General features: G+C 51.5%; 1 protein-coding gene across 2 annotated transcripts in view; it reads left to right on the top strand.

Moving 5' to 3' along the window:
- TMCO4 (transmembrane and coiled-coil domains 4) overlaps positions 1-13,066 on the top strand; it is an 86,986-nt gene that overhangs the window by 12,477 nt on the left and 61,443 nt on the right. For both annotated transcript variants that reach the window (XM_047725692.1, XM_047725693.1), the window contains 3 exons: positions 2,296-2,473; positions 7,502-7,676; positions 8,531-8,558. In XM_047725692.1, the coding sequence (XP_047581648.1) occupies positions 2,304-2,473; positions 7,502-7,676; positions 8,531-8,558 (373 nt within the window). In that variant the 5' untranslated portion in view covers positions 2,296-2,303. The remainder of the gene's footprint in view (positions 1-2,295; positions 2,474-7,501; positions 7,677-8,530; positions 8,559-13,066) is intronic.

A 13,066-nucleotide genomic window follows, 5' to 3' on the forward strand; every position in this document is an offset into this window, starting at 1 on the left:
TGTGTTGGGAAGTGCTTCGTAAATGGTTCCGTACTATACAGCGTTGGTTTGTTGCCTTTAACTACTTCAGGGTTACTCGGAAAAGCTAACCCGGAGATATTCACTCGGAGATATTCACTGTGCATAGACTTCTAAATAAGTCCTCTGTAGAAACCGTATTTTGAGGACAAAAGTTTTTATTGCTCAGCTGGATGAGATTGAATTTATGGACAAAAGCCAGGGCCTAGTGGATATTAGACCCAAAATCTTTTGGTCATATGGTGAGCGTTTCAGCAGAGGGGGTGCCTGAGGGCTCTGGCTTGGAGCTCCCATCCACCGTCCATTTCCTGGCTGTGTGACTCGGGCCCAGCTACTTCTCCTCTGTTTGCAGACTGGACATTATGGTAGTGCCTGGCTCATAGAGTTAGCTGAGACTGGGTTCATTAACACGGCAGCCCCAGGGCCCGGCCCCCAGCGACAGGCACGTAACGTTAGCTCTTGCCATCACGTGGACCTCTGCCGCCTGCCAGGCACCGTGTTGAGCTTGTCATTGATTTGTTTGTTGATATTTTTAAAGATTATTTATCTGAGAGAGGGAGAGAGAGTGCATGCACATGAGCAAGCATGAGTAAGGAGGGGGCAGAGGGAGAGAGAGAGAGAGAGAGAGAGAATCCCGAACAGACTCCCCGCCGTGCATGGAGCCCAACTCGGGGCTTGATCCCACGACCCTGAGATCATGACCTGAGCTGAAACCAAGAGTCGGTGCTTTACCGACTGAGCCACCTGGATGCCTGTTGGTTTTTTTTTAATGCATTTATTTCTTTAACAAACATTTATGTGGCATGAGTCTGATGCCAGGCTTTGTTCTAAGTCTTGACAAATACTAACCCCCACAGCTATGTCAGTTACTGCCAGCCCAGCTCCTGTAGGCAGATACTGTCATAGCCCCATTGTCAGGTGAAGAAATGCCAAGTTGCCCAAGGCTCCATATCTGTCAAATAGAGGGGCTTGGATTCATGCCCAGGTCTGTCTGGTCCTGAGCCCGCATTCATATTCACAATGCCCTGTGGTCAAGGCAGGTTCCCTTCCTGCTACTCACTCCCAGGACCACTTCCTGCCCCTTGGATGTGTGACTTGGCTTGGTCTGTCCCCTCCCCTGCCTTCCCTGCTTCCCCTTCTGCCCCTGGGACAGAAGGAAAGAATAAAGGGAGTGGAAGAAGGAGACCTCCCCCACTCTTCCTTCTCTTCTTTCTTCCTCTCACTAAAGTGTAACCTACATGGAGAAAACAAATCGTAAGCCTACAGCTTGATGAACTTTTAAGTATATTTACACCCATGTAATCACAGTGGGTGATATAGATACAGAACATTTCCATCATCCCGAAGCCTCACTGTGCCCCGTCCGAGCCAGTACTCACTGCCTGCCATGGGCAACCTCTCTTCTATCTTCTTTCACTGTAGATTGGTTCGACCTGTTTTTCACGTTCATACGAACACGATTCCACAGATAAGTTTGTCTGCTTATCATTGTGCCTGTGAGCTTCACTCATGTTGTTGCGGTTAGCCAGACTTACCCTTTTTCATTGCTTTGTGATATTCTGCGGTCTGAATATGGTGCAGTTTTTCCATTCCACTGCGGACGAACATGGAGCTTGCTTCTGGTTTGGGACTATTGTGAATGGAGCTTCTATGAGCGTTCATGTACGTGCCCTCTGGTGAACATTAGTCCTCGTTTCTCAGGAGTAGAATTTCTGGGGCGTAGAAAAGACATACATTTAGCTTTGGTGGAAAATGTCCAACCATTTTCCAAAAGGTTGTACCACAAATACTCCCCCCAGCAGTGTGTGGAAGTCTTACTTATCCCTTTCCTCACCAACACTTAGTATTGTCAGACTTTCCATTTTAGCCATTCTGACAAATAGGTAGCAGTGTCTCATTGGAGCTTTGCTTTATTTCTCTGATGACTAACAACATTGAACTTTATGTGTTCATTGGTCATTGGGTATCTTTTATGAAGTGCCTACTTGGGTGTTTTGCCTATTTTAAAATTTGCCTTATTTCTTTTTCTTCATGACTTTATAGGGGTTGTTTATATACTATGGATACAAATTCTTTGTTGATACACATTGAAAATATCTGTCCCCAGTCTCTGGTATGTGTTTTCAGTCTCTGGAAGATGATGAATAGCAGTTCTTATCTTGAATGGTTCAAGTTATCAACCTTTTCTTTCATGATCAGTAGTCATTGTGTCCCATTTACGTAAATTTTACCTACCCCCGGTTGCATTTTTCACTGAGATTTTTTTTTTTCCTGCAGGGTTGGAAATGGCCACACGGGACAGATCAAGCCAGAGGCTGCCTCCAGTAGCCGAGCCGGCTGTGGAGGGGGAGTCACCTCTGCCCACGGGCCGCGAGCTGGCCGAGGCCAACCGCTTTGCCTATGCCGCCCTCTGTGGCATCTCCCTGTCCCAGCTCTTTCCAGAACCTGAGCAAAGGTGAGTGCTGTTGTCTCACAGAGAGAATGTCAAGCTTCCTTAGGGAACCAATTTTTTTTTTTTTAAGATTGTATTTATTTATTTGACAGAGAGAGAGATCACAAGCAGCAGAGAGGCAGGCAGAGAGGCAGGGGTCGGGGACATGCTCCCTACTGAGCAAAGAGCCCAATGCGGGCCTCGATCCTAGGACCCTGAGATCATGACCTGAGCCCAAGGCAGAGACTCAACCCACTGACTGAGTCACCCAGGCACCTCAGGGAACCAATTATTGACAGCCAGGCTCCCTACCGGATGTTACTGGCAAAGAGGAGAAAGTCATTGTCCTTACTTTTAAGAAGTTCGCGATCTGGGGCACAAGACATACCTCATTCAATACTCACTCATTTACCCACACCAAGCATTTTCTGAGCACCTCCTGTGTGCCAGGCGTGATCTAGAGGACATGGAAGGTACCCGTGAAAGAGATGAATCACTGCCCTCAAACAGGACACAGTCTGATGGGAGGAAAGATATTTATTCACGCATACAACATGCATTTATTAAGCACCTACTCTATGCTAGGTGTAAGGCTAGGAGAAAAATGGGGCCTGGCTCCTGCCCTCTCGGGGCTCACCGTCTGGGTAGGGCACCTGAATAACTGACTGCCATTATACTAGACAGATGGGGTTAAGTGTCTGGATGGGTTTCATCCAGGTGTCATAGAACAAAAGGTGGACATTGAACGATACCAGGAGATGGAGGGGTGCACAAGTGAGACAGACTTTCCTCGAGGAGACAGGTCGGTTGCTATGGATGGAGCAGAGAGAGGAGCTTGCTGTGGCCCCAAACCTCCAGGTGGTGGGTGGAGCTGGAAGGACAGAAATACCATTACTGAGACAGGAAACAACAGATGCCGGCAGGAAATGTCAGGAAGTTTTGGGGTCTGCGGCATTTTCAAGACTTACCCCCAAAACGTTCCCCGTGAGTAAACTTCCCCATGCCTTAGGTCTTAGCTGGGTATTTGTTTGTTTGGTGTTTTTTGGGTTTGGTTTTCTTTTTTTTTTTTTTTTGGTCTTTTATCTTCATGTCTCCTGCCAGACTGAATACTCAAGCATATTCATCTCCTTGGGCGTCACCTCCAGGAAGCCTTCCCAGGCCTCCCCAAACCCCAGACCAGGGTGTTTCTCCAGCCATATGTTCAGCAGCCCAGCCCTGCAGCTCTTCCCACACCGGCCCCCCCCCCTCCAGTTGGGGCTCCCAGAGGGCAGGAGCTGCCTTGCCCACCTGTGAGTCCCAGAGCCTCCCCTACAGCTGGGTGTACCCAACAAGCCAGTACATGGGGACCGGGTGGGGGATGATCTCTGTGTACTTGGTTCCCATAAACAGATGTTCACGAGCCTGCTCTGTGTGCCAGGCCTATGCTGGGTACCTCCTGGGAGGACACCTAGAGGAGCGAGTTATTGTCCTGTGCACCTCCCACCCCACAAACACACACACGTCCGGGTACCCCTGTAAACGTAGCTGCTTCTGCCCGGCCAGAAGCATGTGCCCTGGGATGTTTCCTTCCTCAAAGTGTCCCTTTCGGGAGGCCAGTTCTGTCGATAAGCTCCATGTTCTTTAGGCCCAAAACACATTTTGAAAGTAATTTCAATCATGTTACGACCCAGATACACCGTCGGTTTCAGTAATCTTTACAGGGCACCCTGGGGTCGTGTGCTGTCTGCACGGGACATAAAAGCGAGCTTTTTCTTAATGTATTTTGTATCTGAGTTGTAAATGTCACAGATGCCACTCCCTAGAATCAACTCTGTTTATTCACCGTGGAGAAATTATGGGGTGGAGCAGGGGACGGCACACGTGTTCTGTGAAGGGCCTGGGATCTCCGGCTCGCAGGCCGTGCGGCTTCTGTGGTCCTCACTCGACATTGCCGTCCTAGCCTGAACGCAGCAGGAGGCAGTACGCAGAGGATGCGTGCGGCTGTGTTCCAATAAAACTTTATTTACAAAAGCAGGCTGCAGGCGTGCTCCGGCCCACTTGGGTAGTTTGCCAGCCCCTGGTGAGTCGGAGGAGCTTTGGACTCAGGATGAGAAACCCTGGATTTGGGGTGAGGTTTTGCCCCTTCCCAGCAGTGAGAACCTTGATTTAACCTCTGCATCCAGGGGCTCCGTCAGCAAGGGGGGGCCAGGACGCAAGGGAATGTTTGGTGCTCCTGGGTGAGCACCCAGGCACCTAATCACTGGGGAGAGGCAGTGTCCCAGTGGGTAAGTAAGGCCTCTGGTGTTGTGAAGATAGACAGGGGTTTGAACCCTAGAGTTATCCCTTCACCTCTCTGGGGCTGCATTTCCTTATCTCTAAGCTGAGGGTAAGAAGAACATCTCCCTCTCCGGGGACGGTGTGGTGAGAAGTAAAGGAGACAGTGTGAATAAAGCACTTCCACGGCCCAGGGGCTGACAGACCATTGCTCTGTGGTTGTGATTTGGTATCATTGTTGCGGCTGATTCTGACCCATTCTGGCCAAGCCGACATACACATTAGAAGCCATTCTCAAAGTCCTGCCGATCTGGAACGCTGTTTGTTTTGTAATCCACTGCTGTATTGCTACTTTATGTGTGCACTCATTAATTCATTTTTTTAAGATTTTATTTATTTATTTGACAGTGAGAGAGAGAGTGGGAGTGAGTGCACACAAGTAGGGGGAGCTGCAGAGGGAGAAGGAGACGCAGACTCCCCACTGAGCAGGGAACCTGATGCAGAGCTCAATCCCAGGACCTTGAGATCTTGACCTGAGCCAAAGGCAGATGCTTAACCAACTGAGCCACCCAGGCGCCCTTCATTTCTTTATTGTAAGAAACATATATAGTGCTTTATACGGGCCAGATTTTGTTCTAAGCCCAAGGAGACATGTTAACTTCCAAAGACCCGATGAAATGGGTTCCTTCATTATCACCATCATTTTATAGATAAAGAAACTGAGGCACAGAGAGGTTGAGTAATTTGTCCAAGATCACACAGCTAGGGGCAGTGCTGAGGTTGGAACCAGAGTCTGTGCTCTTGACCCGTCCTCTCTTATGATTCTCAACATCCAAGACCTCCTTCTTGGACGCAGGGCCAGGCCACGCTTCGTTGACCTGGAAGTAATGTTCAGCTCACTCAGTCACTCCGTGCCTCCATGCACACCCATGCAACTGCCCCGGGATTATCCCGGTAGACTGCAATGGTGCAAATGACCATAATTGTAAGAGCAGTAGCCAACATTTATTGAGGGTTATCAGGTGCCGGGCCCTATTAAGATGTCACTTAATCTTTCTGTCCAATCTCCGAGGCATATCCTGTTATCATCCACATTTTATAGCACAGGAAAACCAGGCTAAGAGAAGAGAAGTACGGGCATGAAGCCAGTCACCGAGGGAGCCAGGACTCCCCTCGTGCCCTGGACATCAGAGCCCGACTCTGAAACCCCTTCTCCACTGCGTCCCTTGGTCACCTTTTATATATAGAGAGAAATAAAAGTCGTCCCCTGGGGCAAATAATCCATTATATGTTAATTTTTTAAAAAAAGGAAGTAAAAGTTGTGAGGCCAGCTGACATTCCTTGGGCATCTCCTATGCGCCAGGCTCTTCCAGCTCGTTGAGTCCTCAAACAACCTAATGAGGTTGGTCTCTTAAACCCATTTGCAGATAGGGAAACTGAGGCATGGGGAGGCCAGTTTACTTGGCACCATGCTGCATTGTTCAGATGTCCCCTTGGCAGTGGCCTCCTCCCGCTGCTGTGGAGAGGGCTGCCTCAGCTGAAGAGAGACACCTTGCCCACGCCTCCACCCTCCTCCCCCGGCAGCCTTTGCTGGGTGATTGCCTGAGCGAGGAGGGGTGTAAAGGGCCCACTGGGCTCACCTGTCTACAGAACTCCCTGCAGGGCTGGCTGAGCCTCCTCTTGAGGCTACATTGCAACTCGACTGTACCCCCTGCCCAGTCCTGCTTCCTCCTTACCCACCCTCACAGGGACCCCTAATAATCTCCATTTCAGAGCTGCTTCCTGGGGACCAGAACCCATGACACTGGTGAGGCAGGATGGTAGGCGGCCCACAGTGACCTCTCCCCTGGGCCTCGGCACTGGAGGCTCTAGGGAGGGAGTGGGTGGGCTGACTTGGGTCCACGGGGGCCTCCCGAGGTTATCTGCACTGCCAGGGAGCTCAGGTTGTTTCTGGGGGGCCCTGATTCCACCCGGGTGCAGAAGCCAGTGCAGAGAGCGCCAGGACAGCACGGTCAAGGCAGGCTGGGACGATGGTTTGCAATAGACTTGGCCTCTAGGCCTCAGCCTTTTTTCTGGACTGGTGTCATCACCTCCTAACTGACCCCCATGCTGTACATCCCCAGCCCCCCACCTCGTGGGTTTACCACGGTCACTGCCAAGAATGGCGGCTTTGAAGCCTGATGTGGTCTCCGCCCCCATTGCCCAAATCCCGCGTGCTTCCCACAGTTCCCGGGTTCAGTTCCCGGGTTCCATCTCCCCATGAGCACCTGACCATCCCCTGTCTGGGGACTCCTGTGTTTGCTGAAGTGAACAGCATCCTTGGACACTGTGATGGGGACAGTCCCTTCCTGTGCACTTAGCCGCTTTGGCAGCGGCCCACTTGTTTCCCTGGAAAAGAGAGTGTCCTCTCTGATTTCCGTCTGGGCAAATCACCTTCCATAGGATGCCTTTTCCAGCAGCGGCCCCTCCCCTCCCTGGGTGGGTCAGGGCGCTGCCTCTCTGGACTCACCGGGCCTCCATCCCTGCCTCCATCCTGGCGTGTCACATGGCATGAGGGTGTGTGAGTCCCGTGCCTGTCCCCACCCTGCGGTGAGCTGCTTTCCAGATGTGGCGCCTTGCACCACTAGCTCCCCATCTCTCAGGTGTTGGACGCCCCCGTCTTCTTCCATGGACCACAGTCACCGTGGATTTCGTATGCGGATTTGTACCCGTGTGACCATGTGTGACCTAAACTTCCCAGTGGGCTTGTGAGGCCTGTTCTGGAAGCCTTGGGGGATCCAAGCCATGTCTGTCTTTCAGCTCCTTCTGCACAGAGTTCGTGGCGGGCCTCGTGAAGTGGCTGGAGTTGCCCGAAGCCGTCTTGCCAACCATGGCTGCTTTCGCCAACGGCCTGGGAGGTGAAGGCACAGATGTGTTTGCTCCGATTTTATTGAAGGACCCCATCTTGAAGGATGACCCACTGGTGATCGTTCAGGTACACCCACCACTGGGGAAAGGAGAACTAAGTATTTCCTTCCAAAGTCAGTCTGAAAATCACTTCTGCTGGGGTGGTATAGTTGAAAGATAAAATATTTTGGGGCACCTGGGTGGCTCAGTTGGTTGAGTGTCCAACTTTTGGTTTTGGCTCAGGTCATGATCTTGGGATCCTGAGATCTGGCCCCGCATCATGCTCTGCGTTCAGTGTGGTGTCTGCTTGTCCCTCTCCCTCCCCCTTTGCTCCTCCAACCCCTCTCCCACTCATGCTCTCCGTCTTTCTCTCTCTCTCAAATAAATAAACTTTTTAAATAAGAAAGATAGGAGCGCGTGGGTGGCTCAGTGGGTTAAAGCCTCTGCCTTCGGCTCAGATCATGATCCCAGGGTCCTGGGGTCGAGCCCCGCATCGGGCTCTCTGCTCAGGGGGGAGCCTGCTTCCCCTCCTTCTCTCTCTGCCTGCCTCTCTGCCTACTTGTGATCTCTGTCTGTCAAAATAAATAAATAAAAATCTTTTGAAATGAATAAATAAATAAATAAGAAAGATAAAATATTTCATCATAATATCACAGAATGATGATCATAGCTAACAGTAAATTATTATTGAATATTTACCATTGATTTAATTTAATACTTACATAGTGTTTATTATGTACCTGATAAATACTAACTCATTTAATTCTCCAAGCAACTTTATAAAGTAGGTAGTATGGTCCTCCCCTCGTTATAAGTAAGGAAACGGAGCCACAGAGAGGTTAAGTGACATGTTTGGGGTCGTGCAGCTGACAAATGGCTCAGCTAGGAGCAGGCTAAAGACCCGCCAACATATTGCTAATTCCTGTTATTTTTTTTCCCCAGGACCTTCTGAGCTTCTCACTCAAGGATGGTGAGTTGATTTTCTCAGTTCTATATGTTTTCGTAAAGTTCAGTAAGTTTGGGGTGCTCCTCTTCATTCTTGGCCAGCAAAGCCACAGGTGGTGTTGCCACCTGTGGGCCTGTCCCCCGTGGCCTTTTTGGTGCAGGGAAGGAAAGGAAACGTTGTGTAGCTGGGGAGCCAGTGAGCCCCTCATTGGTGCCAAACACCATGGGGGCTTAGCACCAATGAGGGGGAGTAATGGAGGGCCATTACTTCATCTCTCCTCACAAGGCCCCATGGTTTTACCTGCTAAGTTGCCCACCACTCCGGTCTGAGCCACCATGACCCTCTCCTGGATGACAGCAGGGGTGTCCTCACTGGTCTTCCTGGGGGGGGGCAGCCCCGCCTCATCTCTCAGCACACCCCTTCCTGCTCTCCTCACCAGCCTCCCTCCCCAAGGGCCTGTGCTTCTGGCACCATGGACTTAGCGAGTGCCCTTCCCCTGCCCAGAGAGTGTTCTGCTCCTCTTGCCCTCCTCTCTCTGCTCAGGGAGCACTTCCCTGGGGAGGCCCCTGGGCTCCCATCTGCAATGTTCCTCTCAGCACCATGTGGCCAAGGCTTCTCCTCTAGACTGGAGCTCCAGGAGGGCAGGGCCACATCTGGCTTCCTTCACCACGTGTTTCTAGTCCCTAACCCAGCACCTGGAACCTAGCACATACTCAGTAGATACCTGGTGAATGAACTAAGGAGACAGATCTTACTGCCCCATTTTGTGAATGAAGAAGTTGGCTCAGAGAGGTTAAGTGATTTGCCCGAGGCTGCGCAGTAAGTGGCAGTGTGGGATTCAACCCACGTTCTCTCCTAGGGCTGTCAGGACAAATTACCGAACTTGGGGAAGCTTGAAGCTGCAGAAATGTATTCCGTCACAGCTCAGGAGGCTCAGATCCAGAAAGCAAGGTGTCAGCAGGGTCTTGCTCCCTCTGAAGGCTGTAGGGGAGAATGTGTTTTGCCTCTTGTAGCTACCTCTAGCTGCTACCTCCAGGCATTACCCCGGCCTATAGCCATGTCTGTCCCTTCTCTGCCTTCATCAGCCCTGGGCCTGCTCCTCCCTTTCCTCTCCTCTCTGTGCCTCCTGCAAGGACCTTGGACAGGGCAGCCTCAACCAGAGCTCTTTAATTATACTGGCAAAGACCCTTTTTCCAAATAAGATTGCCTTCCCAGGTTCTAGGACGTGGCTATATCGTTTTGGGGGTCAACATGCAACCCACTGCAGCGCCCAGGGTGTCCCATACCAGACCACTGCAGGGCTCCCTGGACCCTGTCGCTCCGCATCCATTTCTCCCACCTCCTCTCTGCCCGGGCCCCCCATCATTGTGTGTGTGGCTTCTTCTGTTCCCTGCGCTAATGAGAGATTTGGGCACAAAGACCCCCAATGTTTATTCTGACGGCGAGCAGGAAGGAGAAGCACCGAACTGCAAGTGAACTCCCAGCAGCCTGCAAACCATCACGTGGGAAGTAATTTACACCTTTATGAAAGATTACGTAGGGAAAGTCACATCATCCACCCCAACCCCCGCCCCGCTGGAACCCCAGCTCGTGGGGGAGTGGAGGGGCGGGAGGAGGAGGAGGAACGGGATTATGAGAACAGGAAAAGCAGGTGCAGAAACACGGGCAGCAAAGCAGGCAGGGCTTTGGGCCATCGTGGTGGCCTTGGGCAGCTGAGCCTGGGAAGGGAGCAGGATGCACTTGACCTGAGCAGACTCTAGGAGGCGTCCCCATCCGTCCGGTGTGAGGAAACATGGCCTCCACGAGGGCAGCAGAGATCCTGGGAGTGAAAGGCTGACACAGGGGTCATTCTGTCAGAAGAGATGGCAGGATCCCTGACAGACCAGATGGAGGGAACGCGGGAGAGGAAGCGGGAGTGATGTCTCAGCTCTGGAAGTCTATTGACTTCCAGGGTGCCAGGGTGTTAGGACCCAGCTGGGGAACTCTGGTTGGTCTTGAGTGCCCCTTTCATGCAAAGTGGTGGTTCAGGGACCCTGAGAGAAGGGCGCTGGGACCTCCTCCAGCCCCACACAAGAGGTCATGGGACCTGTCCCCTCACACATGCCTGCTTTGTACAGCTGTGCTCAGCGCGGTCAATGTCCACGAGGGCGGGAGGGCGCACAGAACGCTGAACCTTGAGGCTCCTTCTTATGAGGCTAATGCATTTTCTTTTTTATTTTTTAAAAAGAAAGAACCTTAAGTCCTTGCTCTTCACAGTATGGTCCGTGGACCAGCAGCACCGGCGTCTGGGAGTTTGTTAGAAATCCGGACTCCCGGGCCCCACCCACATCTCCTGATTCAGACTCTGCTCCCTGACCAGATCCCAGGCAGCTCCTTGCTAGTCGGAGAAGTGCGGCTTCGGGCTCCAAGCCCTCTGTGTATTTCTGGCCCTGCTCTAGCCAAACAAACAATCTTCACTGCCCGTCTCACAGCTGCATGGGACCGCAAGGATGACTCGCTGAGCCTCTGCGCTCAGGCAGGCACGGCATTTAGTAATACTCCCGTTGGCTGATGAGGCTTGCCCCAGGACGTGGCAGAGATGGTCTGAGAACGTGGCCCAATTGTATCACTTTTTTTCATTTTTTAACCAGAAGTAAGGGAGGAATCATCATGTCTGATGCTCCTGGACCCTCGTAGAGTCAGGAGTTGAGTCCATACAGAGGTCTGAGACGCCAGTAGAGAGCACAGACACGCTCGTGTTATAATGCCTATAATAACGACGCCATCTGCTACCAAGCGCTCGCTGTGGGCCTGGCCCGTGGCTGAGGGCCGCACAGGCATGAAGCCCACTGAGCCCCCCGAGGGGCTATAGGCCTGAGTTGAGGCTATAGGCCTGAGTGCGTGGTCTCAAGGGCATCCTGGATGAGCCTATCAATTTTCCAGGTGGAGAGATGAAGGCCCAGAGAGGGGAAGGGGCTTTCCCCCGAGACACACAACACTAGAAGCAGACTGGGAGTTAGAACTGGGTCTCTGGCCTCTGGGGCCAGCACTTTGCCCCATTGCCTTATCGCCGGGTAGGAGGAGCAGGTGTCCCAGTGCTCCTGCCTCTGCCTCAGTTTCTCCCTTTCCTTACCTAGAGACCCATATTCATCTTACCTTTCTTCCTGCCCCCAACCCGCAAACCACAAATCCTCCTGAGCCCCCTTGAGGAACTAGGACACAACCTAGCCCACTCTGCTGTGGGTGACCTTGGCCTGGGTCTCACAGAACAACTGGAGTGGGTTTAAAATGGTGTGTCTCACGTCACCACCTGGTACTTTGTGCCCTCTCAGGGGCATTCTCTGAGCAGCATCGAAACTATTATTATCTGATAGCCTCCCCAGGTCTCTGCAGCTCTGACAGCACACAGCACATGGGGACCCCAAAGGGGCAGGGACTAGGGCTCCGAAGGTCTACAGAAGTCAGGGGTGGGTGGATCCTCAAACCATCTAGCCCACCCTCTCAGCGCGTAGATGGGAAAATGAGGCCCGGAAGTGGGCCTGGCTGGCCAGTCATTGTCATGTCCAACTCTTTATCCATATTCATGAAGAGCCAGGGACCAAGAAGTGGGGGCATTTGGGGAGTTAGCCTGTTTGAGTATTAAAATTCAAGCTCCACTTTGGCAAGTTATGAATGGTTCTGTGTCTCAGTTCCTCACATATCAAAAGGGAATAACAGTAATCTTTACCTTAGAGGGCAGTGGTGAGGATTAAATGAGGTATACCATGCAGAGTACCCCAGACAGAGCCGCCGTTTCCGGCTGTGAGTGCTGCTCACAGGGGTTGATGGTTAGAGGTAAAGTGACAAAGCCCTGGGAGTCAGGAAACCTGGATACTCATCCTATCTCTGAGACTCTATCGTTGTGTGACCTTGATCAAGTCATTTAACCTCTCTGAACTGCAGCATCATATGCAAATAAGGGCACAGAGAGATACTCCTTTAAAAAAAAAAAAACCTGACTTTGGTTCTTTTTTTTTTTTTTAATTTTATTTATTTATTTGACAGAGAGAGATCACAAGTAGGCAGAGAGAGAAGGAAGCAGGCTCCCTGCTGAGCAGAGAGCCCGATGCAGGGCTCGATCCCATGACCTGAGCCGAAGGCAGAGGCTTTAACCCACTGAGCCACCCAGGCACCCCCCTGACTTTGGTTCTAAGAGCATGGTTATAAGGAGAAGGTCAGTGTTATAGTTGGCCCATTTGTTCAGGTGCTTCCCCCATAAACTCCATGAGGGCAGGGCCCTGGTCTGGCCTATTCACCATTGCACCCCAACATCTACCACACGATAGGCACATGGTGGGCATTTAGTAATTATTGGATGGATAGATGGGAGAATGGATGGATAGATAGATAGAGGGATGGATGGATGGATGGGTGGGTGAATAGATGGGTTGAAGGAGGAAGGATAGATGGATGGATGGATGGATAGAAAGAAGGATGGATGGATGGATGGATGGATGGATGGAAGAATGGATCAATGGATGGAAAGATAGACGGATGCCTGTTTTTTAGAGAAT

The sequence above is a fragment of the Lutra lutra genome, chromosome 4, assembly GCF_902655055.1.
Source record: "Lutra lutra chromosome 4, mLutLut1.2, whole genome shotgun sequence".
Classification (NCBI taxonomy): domain Eukaryota; kingdom Metazoa; phylum Chordata; class Mammalia; order Carnivora; family Mustelidae; genus Lutra; species Lutra lutra.